Here is a 21350-nt window from a genome sequence, read left to right as displayed (position 1 = left end):
CTCTATCAGTGACGTGACCACGGCCTCTGTGCAGAGACGCAGACGTTTTTTTCATAACCGATCGATTTCTTGGCTCAAAAACCTTTGGAAGAGCTACATTGCACTGTGCGGCCGATTGTGTCACTCCCTCTGGTTCCCATCTGCCTCCAAACGGCGGACATGTATTAGTGTAAGCACTCTTAAATGACATACACACATAGGATGTGTTTCACTCAATATATTACTTCTTCATCTTGCTTCATCCCTCCTCCCCCTCCTCCTCCTCCTGGGACGGACGTTTGGGATATTTTTAGTCGGATCTCCCCCCTCCTCCTCCTCCTCCTCCTCTCCAGACTTTCTCCTTCAGGGGACTCAAACCAACACGTTACTGAAGGTAGACGGCGAACTGACGTCAGAGGACCCGTGAGTTGACGTGTGAGCCGCCCTCTCCGCCCCCACCCGCCCCATTACGCACACGGCGCGCAGAGCCGCCCTCCCAATCAGCAGCATTTCCTCTCGCCGACGGACCAATACCTCTCAGTTTGCACGGCTCCCTCCACCTCAGCCAGCTGTTTTCTTAAGGAATAGACACAATTGGACGAGGACATTGTATTTACTATCGCCCCACAGCAGCCATCCTTTTGCTTTTTGTTTGTCAGGGCAGCCTTTTTCTTGGGAGCGTCTCTGGAGCAGATATATATATATACATTTTTTTCCCCCTCATCTGGTTGAATTTCCTCTGAGATGGAAGTGAGATGTCGTCCGGCGGCGATGTGCTGCGCTCTCGCCGTCCTGTGCTCCGCGCTCCCCCGGTCGCTGGGGTCCCTCCTCTGGGACAGGCAGTACCTGAACGAGTGGGCGGTGGAGATCCCGGGCGGACTGTCCGCCGCGGAGGAGATCGCCCGAGAGCTGGACTACAGGCTGGTCCGACAGGTACGCGCCAGAGCCCGGCAGCAGGAACACCAGAGGAGAGAAACGAGACTGAAAAGACCACGAAGAGCGCTTTTACTTTATTCTGCACTCTCCCTTTTATGTCAAATGGGACAGCCACCTGTCACGAAACCATGAAAGCCAAATTAATCGTGGGATATTAATGCAAACCTGCAGCCTCCAGTGTACAATGTGTGTTGGAACAGCAGACCAGGCAATATCTGTATCGGTGATTCCGCTGGTCCCGATAAGGCCATTATACTGGAAACTCATTGCCTTTATGATATGCTGTAGCCCCAAAAGCACACATTGCACTACTGTACACAGCGAGCTGCTCTAATTAAAGGAGGGGGATATTTAATTGAGCCATCACTCACTGTTTGCACATTGTTTCTGATAAACAATAACCAGGCAGGCACACTGTCTACTTGTCTACTGATCTGATTTATAATTGAGCATCGACTTGATGGAAAACACCACACAGACGAAATAAAAAATAAAACAGAAGTTGTCACAGCAATGATGTTTTAAATCATTCACTGTCCGGATAAGAAAACTATTTTCATGTTGTTTCTCTGAAAAACCGAATTCCTTCGACTTTTGTTTTGCGAGATAATAGTGTTTCTAGACCTGCACCGCAGGCTTCAGCGAGCAGATGACTGGTATTATGATATTTCCTATAAAATATTCAACCTGTCTCATCTCATGTCTTCCCCCTCTGCAGATTGGGGCCCTGAAGGACCATTTCTTGTTCAAACACCGCAATCATCCTAGCAGAATGAAACGAAGCGCCAACCACATCACCAGGCGGCTGTCGGAGGACGACCGGGTGAGTGGTCTCTCTTTCAGCTATCATCTTGTCCCGGGGTCCACGGCGAGATCATCCTTGTCTCATTTAACAAGACTGAACAACACACCTAACGTCTCCACCTGTCTGTCTGCGTGTGTGTGTGTGTGTGTGTGTGTGTGTAGGTGCTGTGGGCTGAGCAGCAGTACGAGAAACGCCGCAGCAAGCGGGCGTCCCTCGGGGGCTGCAGGGATTGCCCCGTGGATAAGCTGTTTGATGATCCCATGTGGAACCAGCAGTGGTACCTGGTGAGTCTCCAGTTAGGAGTTGAACATCACACCATAAAAAACACACAGCGGTGAATTAAGCTCGTCTGCCACAGCGTTGGCTGATAAACCATCTCATATCTGCTATCTGAACACTGTGTACTCTCCGTTGCTCCATAAAACCCCTGATCTGGGTGGATATCCGTCCTGCTGGCCATGTGTGGCGTTCCCTGTGTCGGGTTGGGCCTTCTGTTTGCACGCAGCCAGTCTGATCTCCCCTGAGACGCACTGAATCACTGCGAGCGCCGGGCAGCTCCACACTGTTGACGGCTCTCAGGTTCAGAGTACATATGCTCTGTGTGCACGGCTGTGTCGGCAAGTTTGCGTATCCATGCATGCATGTGGGAACAAGGTAAATGTAGCTTGCGGGAATGCAGCAAATACAAACAATGAACACTCTAACCACGAACAATAACAATAGCCAAAGGAGCTATTTGCTTAATTGGTAACACAGTCCATGTGGAGATGACAGGGGTGGAGAAACGATAATCCAGCAGGATGGAGTAGAGTAGAGAGCACTGTGCATTAAGTCCCAATTTGCCCTGAATTGGATGTCTTAGCCCTTTGAGTCCAAGTAGTAGCAGAGAATAGTACATTGTCACAGCTGTGCATTCCCCTTCCACATCCATTACCCACACCACACATTCGCTTTATCCTGACCGCAGGCCGACCCCGACGCTGCCACTCCGGATGACGGCGTTTGCTGATTTTGATCCATGAGCTTTGTCTCGTTGACCACAGCACATACATGATCTGGCAGAGGCTCAGTGCGTTTGGGGGGGAAATACAGTACAAGTTGGGCTGTTAGGGCTGCAGCTAACAATTATTGTAATGATGAATCTATCAATTATTTGATCTATTTCATTTGGTCAATAAAACATCAAAAAATTGTTGAGTAAATAAAGTCCACGGTGATCCCTTCAGATTTCTTGTTGCCTTATACCCAATTGATTTACAGATTTACAGTCAAAGCTAAAGTCAAATTCGGACTCAGTATATTGCTGCAATATAATATTCAGTGATGCGTTTCCATCAACATGTCACAGTGAGCATTAATCTACTTTAATTTGCAATCAAGTGAATAGAAATTAAAGTCAAATTCTCAAGAAAAAGAATTAAGTATTAATGTGTTTTTTTGAGAAATTAATATCGCAACATGTTCACCACAGGCTGCGGGAGACAGACGTGACCTAACAGATTGTTCTACATCATCAGTATTAATAGCTTATTCTGGCCTGTTGAATTCATAAACTGATCAAATTCAATGAGGCAAAGTCACCGGATCATCTTTAGCTTGGTCACACTAATATGTTTTGTCCCTGGTCAGAGAATAAGGAAGTGTATGTGTATGTGTGTTGCATCAGTGTTTGCGTCTGCATTCAGAGAGAGAGATAGAGAGAGGAAGAGAGAGAGAGAGAGAGAGAGAGGCAAAGACAGATTTGTATTACGTACTCTCAGCTTCCACTGTCCCTACACCTTCCCTAACCAAACATGAGTCACAGGCTTACGGGGAATAGGGGAATAAATTGAGATGAATCATTTTTTGCCGATCAGGCATGATGAAACTAATGGAATTGGCTTTAAAGTGCCATTAAGTCTATTTCCTCGCGACCCCATGTCTGTGTCACCGCGAAGGCCTCGCTGACCGTTTCCTGTGATGCATCGTGATTCAATCCCCCCTCGTCCATCCAGCGAGGACAGAGCTATGCAGGAATGGATGAAATGATGAAAAGGAGAAGGCTTTCAGTTGTCAGCTTTTTTTTACATCAGCCACTGTGCTATAATGTTTTTAGGTTTTTTTTCTTACCTCTATTGTTTGCAAATGAAGAATCAAATATGATAATGAAGGAAAGGGGGTTAGATTTTGTGTCTGGGGTGGAGGCCGAGTTAATGGCGGTGGGCGTCATCTGGGCCAGTGTGAAGCCAATGAGTGTCTTAATCTTTCAAGAGTGGGTGGCTGCCCGATAATTTAATCATGGGGTGACTCATACTTGTAGCTTGAAATTCCTACTGCCTGCTTCGCTGTGTGTGTATGTGTGTATGTGTGTATGTGTGTGTGTGTGTGTGTGTATGTGTGTATGTGTGTGTGTGTGTATGTGTGTATGTGTGTATGTGTGTGTGTGTGTGTATGTGTGTATGTGTGTGTGTGTGTGTGTGTGTGTGTGTGTGTGTGTGTGTGTGTGTGTGTGTGTGTGTGTGTGTGTATATCCAAGGCGGTGCAAGTGTCAGTCTGTGTTACTTGTGCATCGAGGGATCGCTCCGTGTTATCTCTTGCATGACCGCTCACTCGTTTCATAGGCTACTATGTGTTTTCGCTGCGTACCATTAAAGTCTATGCGTGGCGTGTCGGCTGGAAGCCTCCTCAGCCTCCTACCTGCATCAACAAGTGAGTCATCTGGTGTAGCACCAAAACAACCAATCTGTATGAGCTGATCGGGAGTAAGAGCCTTGTGAGCAAGTTTCTATAAAAGCACATTGTGAAAGTGGGACGTCTGCTGTGTGTGCATTGACATTGAGATTCAGGTTTCTATTCCATGTCCAAACACAACGAAAGGTGTGATAAAAAAAGATCCTGGTGAGAGGATGGGATGAAAACAGGGAATCAAAGTGGGGGAGAGAGAGAAAAAAAGCCGATACATCACAGGGATGAGTCACATTTTGAGGTGGCACTCTGCAGTGTCTGTGCATAATGCCCAAAGAGCAGAAGAGCAGAGTGAGTTCCTTTTTTTAGTCTCAGCTCAGTCTCCAACTCTGAATCATACTCAGGCAGGCATGGGCCCTGCTCACTCTTCCCCATCTCCTGCTGATTTTTTCCATTTAAAATATTGGAGGCAACACCCTCCCCGTGTTTTGTTGTGTAGCCTCAAAGGCGGTTTTCTAAATAATCTGACAGGGGAACTGAAAGTGAGTCGAGCCGGGGGGGACTGTGGGATGAAAAGGAGCACATCTGTAGGTGCTGTAAGGCAACCCTAGGTTTTAAATTAATCAGTGGAGTGGCTGTAGTGGACAACACAAAAGCCTGTATAATTATGACGCACGGGCAGCGGTCGGCCTACAAGTGGCCTTACAGCAGGAGTGGACCTAAGCTCTGACAAAGGAAAAGCCAAGAGTCCGGTAATGAATTTAAAGGTCATTGGAAGAACAGGCAGATGCAAGAGCCTCCTTCCACTGAGCTTTTTTTCACACATAAGAGCCTGTTGAACAAATTGCTCATTTCAATTCAGATTAACGTGCAATTTCGTAATCCTGAAAAACAACCAAAGCAGACAACACACCGGGTTCGTTTTCATAACACGTGATGCGTTTGTCGTCATTGATAACAAATTCCCCCTGCATTTCTCTTCCAGCAAGATACGCGGACGTCGTCCTCACTGCCAAAGCTGGACCTGCATGTGATCCCCGTGTGGCAGAAAGGCATCACAGGAAGAGGAGTGGTCATCACCGTCCTGGATGACGGGCTGGAGTGGAACCACACCGACATCTACTCCAACTACGTAAGACACCGTTTCCATGGAGACAGCCTCCATCGTCTGGGCCCGCCGTTGTCATAGCAACGCCGCTGGTGACACCTTACGAGACGATGTGTGAAGACAGTAATAAGTCTTCCATATGATAATGACCGCCTCCGAGGCATTTTATTCCTATTCCGTAAGAAAAACGTGTCAGATATTCCTAATTCCTCCAATAATATTTTGACAGTCTGTATTACAAGCCAATGAAAGCAATCATGACTGAAACGGAGCTCAATTAGGTTTCATTTTGGCATCGTTTCTCCTGTTGACCGGAACTTTAACAGCCCTAAAAAGCCCCATCTGTGGTTTGGTTTCAAACAGTGTCTCCGCCTCGCCAGTGCAAAGCGCGAAAGAGAAAGAGAGGGATCGAGGAAGAGAGAGAGATAGAGATGATGTATGACAACAGAGCTGATGGAAACCACTTCCAGTGTAATTACGTTAACACAGATTAATCAAAGGGGCTCAATCAACCAAGACGCTCATCCTTAACAATCAAGGTGTATGAGCGGGCCGCATTTGCATAACCTAACAGCAGTCATCTTTCAGTGACAGGCACAAGGCCTCTGAGTTAGAACGGATATTAAACCTGTTGCTGAGAGGAAGCTTCGAAATAACATTTTAATTTCCTGTCTAATAAGAACATCATTTGTGCATTTTATCATATTTCCCAGCGCAGAGGAATGCCAGGAAAGACAAATACAGACGCGGCGTTGCTTTTTCACTCTGCAGCTTGTTGACCCATGACAAAAACCGTCAGGGGAAAACAGCATTTTCAAGCAGTCGTACGCTTTCAGCCATGATGCTGTTGACAAGCGCTCCTTCATCCTCGGAGTCTTCCGATATGTGTTGTTTCACTATTCATTCACGTCACGCTCTTCCCTTGCCACCAGTCATATAGTACGTCTCCATGACAGCAGAGGGCAAGCCTCCGTCACCCACGTACACTGACGTCCTCCAATGATGATGTCTGATTATTTTTTCTATCTGTTGTTTTTTTAAAGGACGCAGCAGCCAGCTATGACTTCAACGACAATGACCCAGACCCCTTCCCCAGATATGACTCCACCAATGAAAACAAGTAAGTGATGTGCTGAGACGTGACATTCTTTCCAGTTTTTGAATCTGAACAAATCTGCCCGTAGTTTGGCAAAGTTCTTTGCCAAATGCCTCGACAGTCAATATCCCAACATGACATTTCTCAGACAGAAGCTACTTGACCAAACAACCTTGTGGCCTCTTTTTAATTCGTGTTGCATCCTCTGACATAATGAAGGCAGGTGAAACAGTTCAAAAGGGAAATTCCTGCTAAAAGTAGCAATGTGATAAAAAAAAAACAACAGTGTGGCATTCGCTATTTTCAAATGTAAAAAAAAAACAAGTGGATTTTTTTTTCAATTTATACGTTTAATATGTTGTTTCTTCTCAGGCACGGGACCAGGTGTGCTGGGGAAATCGCCATGCAGGCGGACAACAATAAATGTGGGGTTGGAGTGGCATACAACTCCAAGGTTGGAGGTAAAGACCCTTTTATTTCTGTGTGCTCATGTAGTGATGGTGGTGGTGGTCACTCTCAGCAGCTGTTGATGTGTCAAAAGGGATTTTGAAAATGAGTGTTTGTTGTCAGAAGGCCATTGTGTTGTTCTTAAATACAGCAAAGACATGTGGGTCGGTGCTTGTGCAACCATTCTTGTTGAATACGATATGATTTGTATCAGCACAAACATGGATTTTTATTTACAGTTTTGTTTTTTTTGCCGGCAGTGAAGGAAGATTTCCTGATGGAGACCTGCCTTGTACACCAGATTGTTGCACAAATGTCACTCACACACACCAAAATTACAAAAACAGGGGTTCGCATATTAGAGCCGCAACATCTGGGTGGCCAGCTGGTTCTTATAGTTTCCAGGAGTACTGGAATCTTAAAATAGGATCGCCATGCACGTTGCTGTCCTGAAAACGTACTCCTAACATTTGAAATGATTTCATTCTTTCTAATATGTAATTTATCTAACGAGGGAGTAAATTGTCACGTCCGTGTTTCTCTCTCTCTCTCTCTCTCTCTGCTCAGGGATTCGTATGCTGGATGGGATCGTGACGGATGCCATCGAGGCCAGCTCTATCGGGTTCAATCCGGAACACGTGGACATCTACAGTGCCAGCTGGGGACCCAACGATGATGGCAAGACGGTGGAGGGCCCGGGCCGCCTGGCCCAGAAGGCCTTTGAATACGGTATCCAGAAGGTAAACGATCCAACGGGCAGTTTCAAACGCACAGTCATCTGGTGTGATCTCAGAGTGAGGGTCCTAATGGGAGCTGTCATGTGCAGCAGTGGTGTGAATCAGATGATGACAATCTCACGTGCTGCTTGGACTAAAGCTTCTAATGACAACATGACCAAAAAGAATGACAACATTTCTTTTCTCTCCATCGTTCTTTCCGCAGGGCCGCGGGGGGAAAGGCTCTATCTTCGTCTGGGCCTCAGGTAACGGTGGCCGTCAGGGCGACAACTGTGACTGTGATGGCTACACTGACAGCCTCTACACTATCTCAATCAGCAGTGCCTCCCAGCAGGGCTTGTCCCCCTGGTACGCTGAGAAGTGCTCCTCCACTCTGGCTACAGCGTACAGCAGTGGAGACTACACCGACCAGAGGATTGTAAGAGGCTTACACTTGTTCTGTTCCATCTCGACGTGGCGTTAAACTGTGTTGTCTCACGTTCAAGGTACATGTCCTGCTATTTGAGCTCATCTCAATTGATGAATTTCTTCCCTGCGCCGCTCTCTGCCTGCTCGCTTTCAGACGAGTGCTGATCTGCACAATGAGTGCACTCAGACTCACACTGGAACGTCGGCCTCTGCCCCGTTGGCTGCCGGAATATTTGCCTTGGCGCTGGAACAAAAGTATGTAACACTGCAAATGAAACCCCTGTCGCAAGCACAAACCCACATATGATGTTTTGATACGATTTACAAAGTCATTTGACACTTAATGAAAGTGGCAGCATGTGTCCGTGCTCACTGGCCTGCCTCCCTGTCCATCTTCCCTGCACTAGCCCGGATCTCACCTGGAGAGACCTGCAGCACATTGTAGTCTGGACCTCTGAGTTCGACCCTCTGGCCAATAATCCGGGCTGGAAAAGGAACGGAGCAGGGCTGATGGTGAACAGCCGCTTCGGCTTCGGCCTCCTAAATGCTAAAGCCCTGGTGGATCTTGCCGACCCGGCCACCTGGAAACACGTGCCTGAGAAGAAGCAATGTATCGTCAGGGATGATTCTTTCCAGCCAAGGTATATCTATCTCTCCTCTGCCTTTTCATCCTTTTTTCTAACCTCCACCAAGGAAGTTACGTTATCACTGGGTTTGTTTGTCAACCTCTTAGGAAATAATGTATGGATTGATACATTGAAAACTTAGCCATGGTATTGAGATGTATGCGTTTGGATGCAGATTCTGATATTTGGTAGAAGAAAAATGTTTTAGGTACAGTGTGCACTCTACTGTGCACAGATAATGTATGTATGGGATTGTAACTGCTTTATTTTGTCATGGTAACGTTTATTACCCAGTGCGAACCTCTTTAAAAAATTTATTTCTAGAGAGAGAAAGATTGAGATATATCGTTTTACTTGCTATTGTACTGAGATTTTTGGTCCATCTGTGTTTTTAAAGATGCAGCTGTTGCTTTATTCAAGCGGAGTCATGGCAATAACAAGTCTTAAGCTTGGGAGGGCTTCAGGGCCATGAGAATGAAAATGAATGACAAATAGTTGGAGTTAAATTTGAGGTCACTTATCAACACTTTTTGATAATTACTATTTGCTAAAGAATGGGAAGTAATTAAATATCATAATAGAAGACTGCCAAGCATGGACAGAAATGCAGGGGAAGGTAAAACCCCAGCTCATTTCTCACCAGATGATTTGTTTGCATTCGTTTTTTGGATTAACAGCCCGAGAAACCAAGGGCTGAAGTTTAGCTGCTATACGTTGTGTTGTATCAACAGCGGCCAAGTCCAGCCGAGTTCTGAGTTTGTTAAAGTGTCCATTTTACAATTTGCTTTGGATTATAAGACTCAGTAGCACAGACACCGCGTTTCCCCATTACCTTGCTACATCCCTGTTTAATCCAGAGGATTTGGCTTGACATTTCCGCTTTGCTTCGTGGTCTACAACCCCCTCCAGCTTTACGCCAGCTTGAACACGGAAATCCTTTCATTCATGTCTGGGAGAGATGGGGATTATCTGTTTTTTGCAAATGAATGACCAAAGGCATCCAAATCTGTCTATACATCTTATGAACGTGTGTGATGTTCTAAATATTTCCCAAATTTGGGAATTATGAGAGCCTAACAAACTCTGGTGCTTCGGTGCTGTTGATACAATATGAAGAAAAGAGGGTTTTCAAGCACAAAGTATAGCAACTAAACTTTAGCCCCTGTCCTGTTAATCCATAAACGAACACAAACAAATGTGTGCAGCAAATGGAGCAGTTTTTTTTAACCCTGCTGCAGTTTCCCAGACCACTTACAGTAATGCAAAGATGTCAGAGGACTGCATGGCACGAATGGTCGACTCGTGTCGTCATGGAGAGCTGTTTGTGTTTCTCATTCCCTGCTATTTTAATGTATCCTGCAGGGAGCTCAAAGCAGCAGGGGAGATCACTATAGAGATTCCAACCAAAGCCTGTGCGGGGCAGGAGAATGCAGTCCGCTCATTGGAGCACGTGCAGGTGGAGGCCAGCATTGAATACACCAGGAGAGGAGACCTGCACATCACGCTCACCTCCCCAGCCGGTGAGAGCACAGAACACGTACATGTAACACACAATCGCATAAATAGATACAATAACAAAGCTCTCAATTGACCTGTGCCTCTGAACTTACTGTATCTAATTCTCTCCTCCAGGTACCAGCACGGTGCTGTTGGCTGAGCGAGAGAGGGACACGTCCTCCAACGGGTTCAGAAACTGGGACTTCATGTCCGTCCATACGTGGGGGGAAGACCCTGCTGGTACATGGACGCTAAAGATCACAGACACTGTGAGTCGCACACATCTTCTCAATGGAATCAGAATTGCACTGTTACATACAAAAAGCAGTGAATCACATCTAATTTAAGTATTAATTCTGCAAAAAAACACTCAAACCACAAATGCTTCAGGTCAGCCTGTCAGTGTTTTCTCTCGATTTAAACGTTATTTTTCCTCGCACAGTCTGGCCGCATGGAGAACGAGGGTCGCATTTTGAACTGGAAGTTGATCCTTCATGGGACGTCGGACAAGCCAGAGCACATGAAGAAACCCAGAGTGTACATCCCCTACAATGCTGTGCAGAATGACCGACGTGGTGTGGAACATATGGACGACATGATGGAGGTGAGTGCAAAAAAACTACAAGTGAATATCTGCAAAGACAAAATTTACTACTAAGCAAAGCTAACAAAGGGGGACATAAAACTGCCAACAACAAACCTCAGGTAAAACAATAGATTAGATGATGACACGTGAGGCAGACCTTGTCATAGAAGTTACAACTGATGGATCTGATGTAGAGTAATACTATTGGGCTATTGGTACTGTAGTAAATATGCAGTGCAGTGTATTTATGCAGCATATTGCCTATTGTTTATGTTCTCTGCTACAGCACATTGGTATAAAATCAAACAATAATAGAAACCAAATAGTTTGACATTTTGGAAAATATGCTTATTTGCTTTTTTGCAAAGAATGAGGAAATCTTTGAATAGATGATTGTTGCCACTTATATCTGCCCCATGTGTCCTCATCTATCAGTATATTCAGTATCCAGTTAGCCTAACTTTGCTTAGCTTAGCATAAACACTGGAAACAGAGGCAAAATCTGTCCCAAGGTAATCAAATCTGCCCATCAGCACCTATGAAGCTCACTACTTTACATGTTATGTGTTTTTTGTAAAGTCATACCTATAATTATAAGGGTTTTTTTTAGAGCAGGGTTTTGATCAGGAACAATGATCTCCTTGAGTCATGCAGACTCTGAGGATCATTTTTGTCTCACGGCGTGCGTCACACATCAATAACATGTCTCCGCTCTGTCTGCCTGCTGATGCAGGAGCCCACACAGGCCCACTCACCTCCTAAGGCCGAAGCTGCACACGCCCCTCCCTCTTCCAACCCAGAGAAGTTGCCCCAAAAGCCCTCAAATTCACCCTACTCCCCCTCTCAGGCCCTGCTGCGTCTACTGCAGACGGCCTTCAACAGGCAGACCCCTGCCCTGCAGCAGCTCCAGGCCAAACCAAGATCCCCCTCCATCTGGAGGAAGCAGCAGCAGCAGCAGCAGCAGCAGCAGCAGCAGCAGCTGGACAGGAGCCTCTCCCCTCCCGCTACAAGACTCCCCCCTCAGAAGCTGTACCAGGCTCTGGACATGATCAACAAGTACCGGGGTCGCCAGGACAGTGTCTACAGCGACTACAGCGATGGCTTCTACAGCAGCAAGCCGTACAGGCACAGAGATGACCGACTGCTGCAGGCCCTGTTTGACATGATAGATGATGATGGCAAGTGAAGGCCGTGAGGAGAGGAGAGGAGAGGAGAGGAGAGGAGAGGAGAGGAGAGATAGACCCATGGTTGTGTGTTGGTTTGGGAGCAGAGGAACACGGCGAAAGAAGAGAGAGGGCAGAGGGAACGGATGAGGCATTGGAGGAGAAGAGAAGAAATACAGGAAAGAAAAACTCTTCCACTCTTCTTCTGTTCTGTTTTCCCCCAATATGCTGCATTTATGATCTCTTTACATTCATCTGCCAATCATAATTCACTAATGGTTCCTTTCATTCAGTCACGGATAATGTTCACAGTCCACATACGATCCAAAACATGGACTTCAGAAGAGCCTCTGCTACAAACTGTATCTCCATGTCGTGAAAGTGAAAGCATTCGAACCAGTAAGAAAAGGAGGGGAAAGCCCTGTCTCTATTCTCTTCACTGCAAGCTGTTTCCTCTGCATGCCACATTTAGAATATACGTTTTGTATTGGTATCTGCATATTATCTATACAGTATATTATACAAAGACAATGATTGTAATATGGTTTTGAAAACATGACATCTAAAATCTTCAATTTCAAAAGTCCTGTTTCTATTTATACTTTAACAGTTTTCCTGTCCTTTTTATTTCTGAATTTGTTTCACATGATACTTACTCACTACATTCACTTTAGAAGACTAATTGATTCTTTAAAAAAAACCTGAAATGAAACAATTGAACTAGAATAACATTGGAAAAGAAAAAAATCTTACATTGACCAGCAGTTGGAAATGTTTTAAAATGTTGACAAAAGATTTGTTCTCAGGGGATCAACAAAGCTCAAGAGGGTAAAAGAATTGAATGACAGCACTGTAAGTATTAAGAGAAATATATTATTGCGAAAGATTATTTGCTATATTAAAGTATGCAGATGAGACAATACAGTTGCACCAATAAACTATTTAAAAGGCGAATACATAAAAAAAAATATTCTGCTGATAACAAATAACAGGGAGCTTTTCAGTCGGAGTAAATATTCAAAATGAAAAAAAAGGATAACCGATTAATCTTATTGTGCAGTTTGTTTCATTTTTTACAAGTACAATGCTGCATTAAATGAAATATTTTTCTAAGGATCCTCATAGTTTATGGAAATTATATATACAGTATCAAACCCTTGAACTGTTTATTTTCTTGTGGCACAGCTCACTCAACAACTGGTAAGTCAGTGTAGTTCTCATAATAAACACTGCCAAAATCTCTGCTGTCGAAAAGCTTTTGTGTATATTCGGTGGTTGTGGCAAATGGCAAACATGCCGTCTGTTCGTCACCCGTAATATGCCAACTACAAACAGTTCCTTGAATCCTAGACATATTATTGCTTTAACATTTGCAGCTGAACCACTTGTCTGGTATTATTTATTTGGTATTTAAGGACCTATCACAGCTGACCAGAGACATAGTATAGGGGCTCTGCAGGGCAAACTTCAAGCAGGTTTATCTTGAACGCCTTAACATTTGCTGTGATAAATGTGCGTGCTCATCTCCATATGGTGTAGATCAACTCACTGATGCTAATTTTTATGACATGAATAGTTATAAAGCCTCTATGCAGAGTCTCTATCCTCCAGCTTGGAACTGCCTGCCCCGCCTCTCTGCCAACAAGGTGATAGGAAAAAGAAGGTGTCTGGGACTACGCTTTACACACACCCTGTAATTTATTCGTCCTTTGGTATAGCCTGTGTTGTTTTCTTCATCATTTTTTTGTTTTTGACTGATGCTTCAGTCAAATGTTGTTTACACGAACCAATATTATGTTGCAAATTCTGTATGGATGTAAAAAAAAAAAAAGAGAAAAAAGAAATGATATATGTATTGAGATTTATCATAATAAATTGCAAAGTGACCTCTTGAGTCTGTTTGAGTCTGGTAACATACAGCGTTTCTGGGAATAAAGTGATTACAACTTTGGTTAAAGAAACATTCTGTTTTAGAGTAATGAGACTAAAGGGCTGAGTGCTAAATTTGATGGATTTGATTAATAAGAATTTTTGTTATGCAAAATATGGAAATTGCCCATACTATAAAAATCTGAGCAATTGAAAATAAAAATACATCGTTGTTTGTCACAAGTTAGAGGTTGTAGATTAATGAATGAGTGGATTTACAGATTATGTCTGCTCTGAGTTTGCACGTCTTTGGAATAAACTATGCACTAGCAGTGTAGCTCTCAAAAACAATATTGGTCCAGCCTGAAATATCTCAACAATGATTGAAGGGATCGGCATAAAGTTTGCACAGACATTCGAGGTGCCCTGGCACCTCTAGCACATTGACGTTTGTCAACTACTGGGTGAATTGCCATGAAATTATATTCATGGTTGCCAGAGGATGAGTTTAAATCACTTCGGTGATCCTTTAACTGTTTATTCAGTGGTTCGCGACCAAAAACTTGCAAAACTAATGCCATTACCGTACTAGTGAATGCTAGGGAGCTAACAAGCTGATCTAAAATGTAGAATATGCCAATCATCCATGTGTTAGCATGCTCAATTTCAACATTCATCTAAATTATAGTGTTCCGACATGTGCCAAGTCTTCTGCATTAGTGCAGATAATAATCTGGATTTTATTGTTTGGTCGTATCATCCAACCCATTAAAGAAACACACATTTGATCCTGAGATTTACCAAAGGAAACACTCTGCGGTCACTCGACCACAGATGAAATCTATTCTCTTGAGTCCAGGAATGAGATGATAGAGATTTATTCATGCATTTTTTAAATTGATAATTGATTTTGATAATGTTACGCGGACCAGTTCCTTGATAAAAAAGACATCACCAGCACTTTAAAGAATGTTTTCCCCTAATGTTAACTACAGACATGCAACAGCTTCTTCCAGTGGATTTGCTCTTAAATGCCACCACCATGTGGACAACAAGAGTACAACACTCTGTTGACATGAAGCAGACATTTTTTTAACAAACCATTCTACTTCTGCTTACTCACCTTCATCAAATATTTGGAAACTGTAAGGAAAATGAAATTTGAGGAAGCATTAGAGATCACTGCGGTTCGTCCGGGAGTTATATTTCCACGGCCTTTATCGTCATACTTACAAACATAAACAGGAGGGAAGGAAAGTATAGTATATATAACAGCATAACTTTACATTTCATATCTGTTATTCCGCCGTCTTATCCTCAACTTCTGAACTCCTCCCATTCGCCCAGATTCCCCACACATCTGGTTTCTTTGGCTTTGCTCCAAAACTGAATACTGCAAAAATCCGAGGGGGAGAGTGTATGGAGGCAAGTGGGGGGAAAGAAAAGTGAGAGGAAAAATATTATAAAAGCAACACGAAGAGAGAGGCAGAGGCGCAAGGTAAGAAACTATTCACTGGCGGAAAGCAGTGGGTTAACAGCACATTTCCAGGAAGTCGACAGTGTGAGCAGTATAGAGAAACAGGGAGCGAGGGACAGATATAAATATTTCTTGGCAAGAAATAGTGGCCTCACACAAAGGTTTGTGTGCTTATCCATCAGCAGGTCACAGTATGGCGTTGTTTCCGTTCTACAAGACGCCCACAGGTCAGTATACCACCAGCCACTGCTCCACCTCTTCTGCTTGTGCCACATGGATGTTTTCCCCCTCACTTTGCACTGATTCGTGACTGCTCGGTGAACACTGGCTTTGCTCTCTGAGACGAGGGGAGTCGGACGGAGCCGGCAGGGACGAAGTGCAAATGCCAAAGAGTTTTAAATCTTTCAGAGCTCGTCTGTAAACAACCAGATTCCTCAAAAAATATGTCAGGGAAGACGAAATGAGCCTGTGATTATTTCAAGAGCCCTTGTTTAAAGAGCAATGCACATCACCGGGGACACGTGTGGAGAATTATTCACTCACTCGTGCTTCTGCTTTGGTTTGGTCTCGTGCAATTATGGGCTGGTTTAAAACCAACCTCTCTCCATAAATCTCTGACACCCATCAATATGACCAGTCTGACGTCTGGTATTTCTCTTTGCACAGTGAGACGACGTGGTTTGTTTTTGTTGTATACACAACTGCCTGTTTATTTGAGTTATCCCATGTTTTTATTTATTTATTTATTTTTTAAAGTTGATCAAAATCAGAAAAACGAATTAATGCTATGTGATTATTTGCATAAAACTACTGCATATGGTTCAGAGATTAAAAGTATTTGTGCAATCCTTGGTTTATGTTTAATTGTGAATAAAATGTGCTTTCTGGAAAAGTACAGCACAACTGCTGCCGGTCGCATTGCATATTCATGTTCATGTTTGTGTTTGTCCTTCACACAGGACTGGTCAGAGTGACCAGAATACAACTGGTCCTGTACTGTTTTCTGCTGTCTCTTATCATATGTAAGTGTACAGAAGAGTTTATTCTACTCTACCACTTTGTGCCGGGCCACTGAATCTTGTGACCCAGATAAGATAAAAACCGAACCCTGTTGTTTGCATGCTGTTACCAGCTGGTCATGTTCAGAGAGGTCATTTTGTCTTGATTGTTACAAATTACACATATATATACATATTTATATTTATGTGTGTGTAATACTTCCTCTAAATATTGAAGACACAGACATAAGAGCTGTTTTCAGACATGAACTCAACAACGCAACAGGAGATTGTCCGGGTCAGATGCGTTCACAACAGCAGGAACATTTCCAGTACATTCAAGCAACGGGTGGCGCTTGGGTAGAGGACCCAGCCGCTCACTGTGAATCTTCCGGAGATGTTCCTGCCTTATTCTCACATGGGCTCATTTTACTGACATTTTACGGGGGCTGGCCGGAAAATGTCTGAAGCAACACGTAGGGCTCCTCTGGAAAAGTTCAGGAAATGTCTGGACTTCGGTGCATGTCTGAAAGCAGCTAAGGTGAAAGTTAAAAAGTAGTTTATATCATGCAAGTCAGATCAAATGGATTAACTGGATGATTTTTATCCAACTTCACAAAAAGTATCACATCCCACCATTTTTTCCCTCCTCAGACTTCCTCCATGGACGTAAAGCAGCTGCCAGTGTAAAGTCACCTAATCCAATCTTTCATGCCTTGGGAATGGATAGGGGAAGAGTAATGACGGACATGACGGTTGCCAAGGCAGCAGTACCACAAACTCCTTTGGAGACGCCATGGGGTGCCCCTTTAGTGTGGGGAGACACCCGCAACTCAGCCTCGCGCAGAGCTAAATTCGCACAACGTGGAATCCGCACAGGTCTCGTGGCCCTGGCGGTGGGAACCTACAGCCACTTTGTCCGACGTTTCCTCTCTTCAGCTGAAACCTACTTCCTCCCCGGTCAGATGGTCACCTACTTCATTCTCACGGACAGTCCCCACTCCCTGGATCCCCCCATCCAGTTGGGGCTTGAACGAGAGCTGAGAGTGGTTCCTGTTGCAGAACTGCCTGGGTGGGACAGACTGGCTCATCGTCGCATGGCCCTGCTCGCTGACGCCTTAAGAGACCAGATCAGCAGCGAGGTCGAATACATTTTCTGTGCTGACATTGACCAGGAGTTTGTGGCCCCCGTGGGAGAGGAAATCTTCGGAGACCTGGTGGCCACATTGCACCCAGAGCTCTATGGGATGCCCCGAAATACATTTCCTTACGAAATTGAGGAGGACTCCTCTGCTTGCGTGGATGACGACGAAGGTGACTACTACTACACCTCCGAGTTGTATGGTGGGTTGGTGTCTGAGATGTACACGCTGGCTCGCGCCTGTTCCTTGCTCATTCTGCGGGACCAGGCCAATGGGATGATGGCGAGGGGCCTTGAGGAGAGCTACCTGAACCGCTACCTGATCGACCACAGGCCGACCTGTGTGCTGTCACCAGAGTACAGCTGGTGGGACTCAGCTCTGGCTGCCGACGTGCCCGTTCAGAGGCTAGTCTCCCTGGGAAGGCAATGTGATTCGTATGATAAGCAGACGAGGGAGGAGCGCAAATGCTGAATAAATGTAAAAGTCAGGAAAGGCGGGTTGTGCTGGCTCAATCCACCCTAAAGTATCTACGTGAAGGACTGTTTTTAGTGTTACATTTGCTGTGGAGAGGCTCCCTGTTCAAGGACAGGAGATGGAGGGAAATGATGAAGAGAAAGCACATACCCCAATCATCTTTATTCAATTAATAATTCTGAATGTCAACTTAATGTTCTGTTCTATTAGCCGATAAATGCAGCCTGCGATCAAACTGCACAAAACGAGACGCTCAATTAAAAAGCCATGTGGAGTGAAGAGCACCTCGGTGTGGCTGCTCTATCTCCCACTGCAGGCGGAAAAAAACTAAATTGACCTGTCTCTTTAAAACGAAGCACCGTCCTCTCCATTAATGTCAGCCCAGGAGATACTGCTCCAGCGGCTTTGTGGTCCACAGCGATAAGAGTCGACAGTGCGAGTGCACACTTTCCCCACAGTGGCCAATCATTAACTGGAAGGTCTGCTGTTTCAAGGTCTTTAAATGCCAGGTGGGGACAAAATGGATACAACGAGATGCTGTTGCTTCGGGTTACATGAGCAGGAGGGGTTTAAGCGAAAAGCCTTTGAAACTGGTGAAACTGGTTCAGGATGAGCTGAAGTAATTTTCCATTAAAAAAAACTGTTTTTTTCCCCCATTTATGAGTTGGAGTAAAGGTGAACTCAAATGACCTGATTTGGGTGGTTGTTGTGTTGTCAGCCTCCTTCTGTCTCTCTCTCTCACACACACACACACACACACACACACAAACATTCGCCCCCAATTCACACTGCTTTCTCTTCCGTGTGCTGTTTTTTTAATGGGAGGGTTAAGCAGCAGCAGATGGCTTTTTCTCACTGCCAGAGAGAATCTCTCCTCAGGGCCAGATCGCCACGTCGAGTGAAGTTGGAGGTGAACTTACAGACTATTCCATGAAGCCAATTTTTCTGTCTTTCTTTCTTTCTTTCTTTCTTTACTAAAATCGAAATGATCACTGTTTGCGTCCATAGTGGTCTTTCAATAGACTATTTACCAGCATTCACATATTTGAATTTTAACTGAATTTCTAAATAGAGAGAAACTCTCGGTCTCAGAACACCCTGCTTTCACATGTCAGCATATGCATGCAGCACAATGCGGCTGCCATCTGCAGATGTTCCTAAACATCTGCTGTAGTTGAAAGCTTTTTTCTACATAGGCTGCCTGATCCATGCTGAGTTCTCCCTTTTCATGGCACAATGCAAAGCAGTTTAAAGAATTATTGGTTTGGTCCTTGCCATGTGGTTTACTGGTGTTGGATCAGCATAACCTAAGGCAGGTGAAGAAGAAGTATAGCAGTCTTTGCACATGCAAATTCTGTTTCTATTATCATATGTGCTGAAAAAGAACGGATTTAAATCTCACTTGTGCAGATGAAGCACATCATTTGCACCCAGTTTTAAATGTGTAATTCCTTAAGATCAGGTGTTGCTAATGAAACATTGCGGCCAATAGGCTGCCATGGTAGACATTTATGTATGGGAAAAAAATAGGTTATTCTGATTATTCCATGACTGACATATTATAATACTACATAAAATATAAAGCCAGCTGGGAGAATACATTTGCGACTGAACAGTAGAGAGAAGTAGTTGAAATACAGCAACACAGAGTCCATGTTTCCCTAAAACTTTCTCTCTGTGCTGCAAATCCCTCCCGCACTTTGCAAAATGATGGAAACGGTTACTAACATACAGTTAATCAATTTTCAAACGTATATTTAGTTCACAGAATGGCAACAGGCATGAACGTTAACAACCTGGAGTCTGGTACAATTGAGAGTTTTACTGTCCTCGCGCATGTGTCTGGACAGAAGGAGGAGGACGCAGCATCTGGAGAAGGTCCAACCCAGGATATTGCTGCAAGGCAACAGGGCCAGTTAATGGGCCACTGTGCCACTGCAGTGTCCGCTTATTAGAGTCAATTACAGGTTACTTACAGGTAAGTCAAACAGCCAGAGACTTTTTGATGGTGGTGCAATTACTCGGTCCAGGGTAGGTGTTGACAATTCAATTCCCCCCATACTTTTCCTGTTTTTGACTTTGCACAGAAAATTAAACATGTCACCTATTAAGATGAAGTCAAATATTTAAACAATTAATTTTTGGCAGGGTTATTAGTTTCTTATCTGCTTTGTGTATCTCTGTGGCTGCACAGCCAATATGATTAGTTAAATCAATATTCAAACCATTCCAACAGCAGGCATTTGACTTTTCAGCCCAGGTGCCAATGACTGACCTTGAATGTGTTGCCAATGCCTTGAATATAATGTTTCAAAAGCGGACTTGTTTTGCACAGAGAGCAGCAAAGTCTGACAGACGACGACTCAACTTAGCTCTTTGGGCAAGAAAAAACATCAGGGTTGCTTTTCATTCATATTCAGACATGAAGAACCTTTGAAAACTTACACTGATGTTTTCAGCCTGTGCTCACACTGCTTGTTGGTGTTTACTTAATCAGCAATATGGTAAAAGAATCACATGGGGAGCAACTTTGAATGTAAAACAATTGAAAAGGAGCATCTTTATCACTGATGCTGATTGTAGACTCCTAGGCTCCAGCCAATAAAGCTTTATTGATTAACCTCACCAGACCAAAGTCATGCATAACAGCTTGTAATGTAGATGGACGTCCCAGGTATCGCACGGAATTTTACAAAAAATAAAAGCAACAAGTGAGTATGTAACATTTGAACAAAAAAAAGATATACTTAATTTTGCTCCATTTAAAAAAATCAATCGTCTGTGCTCTTGGTAACACAATTAAGGTAGAAATGCAGTGTTAAGTTACCCATAGTCTTCTTGTGTTTAATGTGTAGCCTTAAACTAAGGATGTGTTATTTCAACCTATTGTTCACACTGTGTTCATAAGCTTCCATCAGGTGACACCTTCAGGGCTTCTGTAAACACAGAAGCTCTCAAATCAATGAGTGCCAGCCACCCCAGAGGCTTCATTTAATTGTTTGCACAGCAGGCAATCTGTCTGACAAACCAGTGGACCTCTGAAATTAAACAGACTCTGTATTTAAGATGTGAATGTCTTTAAACCAAGAGGAGGCTGTCGGCGCAGTCAGGGCCGCGTATCAGTGTTGGTGATGAAGGATACGTTACCAATGTTGTTTTCAATTTTAGTATCAGTGCGGGGCAGTTTATTTTGAGAAGTAGGAACAACTAGCCTTAATGTGCAAGTGTGTGTGTGTTTGTGTGTGTGTGTTGAGACTCGTCAGGGGGATGGGTGGGGTGTAGAGCTATGGTAATCTGCTGGATTCACACAGGCCTTTCTCCACCCAGCCCGAGGCTAC

The 21350-nt window shown here is 44.2% G+C and overlaps 2 protein-coding genes across 3 annotated transcripts; both read left to right on the top strand.

Annotated features, from left to right (window-relative positions):
* Positions 1–448: 448 nt before the first annotated feature.
* On the top strand, positions 449–13938 carry pcsk1 (proprotein convertase subtilisin/kexin type 1). Its single transcript, XM_035632667.2, has 14 exons — positions 449–912; positions 1634–1738; positions 1882–2004; positions 5370–5516; positions 6536–6612; positions 6961–7049; positions 7603–7775; positions 7978–8190; positions 8335–8435; positions 8588–8821; positions 10169–10326; positions 10439–10572; positions 10746–10907; positions 11623–13938. The coding sequence occupies exons 1-14, from the start codon at positions 724–726 to the stop codon at positions 12073–12075; spliced, it is 2358 nt and encodes a 785-aa protein (XP_035488560.2). The 5' UTR covers positions 449–723; the 3' UTR covers positions 12076–13938.
* Positions 13939–15277: 1339 nt separating this feature from the next.
* Positions 15278–18701, top strand: LOC118308885 (globoside alpha-1,3-N-acetylgalactosaminyltransferase 1-like). 2 transcript variants are annotated; one of them, XM_035630314.2, is made up of 4 exons: positions 15278–15419; positions 15581–15625; positions 16358–16420; positions 17051–18701. In XM_035630314.2, exons 2-4 carry the CDS (start codon positions 15592–15594, stop codon positions 18007–18009), a joined length of 1056 nt encoding a protein of 351 aa, XP_035486207.2. In that variant the 5' UTR covers positions 15278–15419; positions 15581–15591; the 3' UTR covers positions 18010–18701. The 2 variants fall into 2 exon arrangements, with proteins under 2 accessions (XP_035486207.2, XP_035486208.2); XM_035630315.2 differs by having other exon boundaries at positions 15291–15419; positions 15584–15625.
* Positions 18702–21350: the final 2649 nt, after the last annotated feature.

The sequence above is a fragment of the Scophthalmus maximus genome, chromosome 6, assembly GCF_022379125.1.
Source record: "Scophthalmus maximus strain ysfricsl-2021 chromosome 6, ASM2237912v1, whole genome shotgun sequence".
Taxonomy (NCBI): Eukaryota; Metazoa; Chordata; class Actinopteri; order Pleuronectiformes; family Scophthalmidae; genus Scophthalmus; species Scophthalmus maximus.
This window is presented reverse-complemented; position numbering and strand designations above follow the sequence as displayed.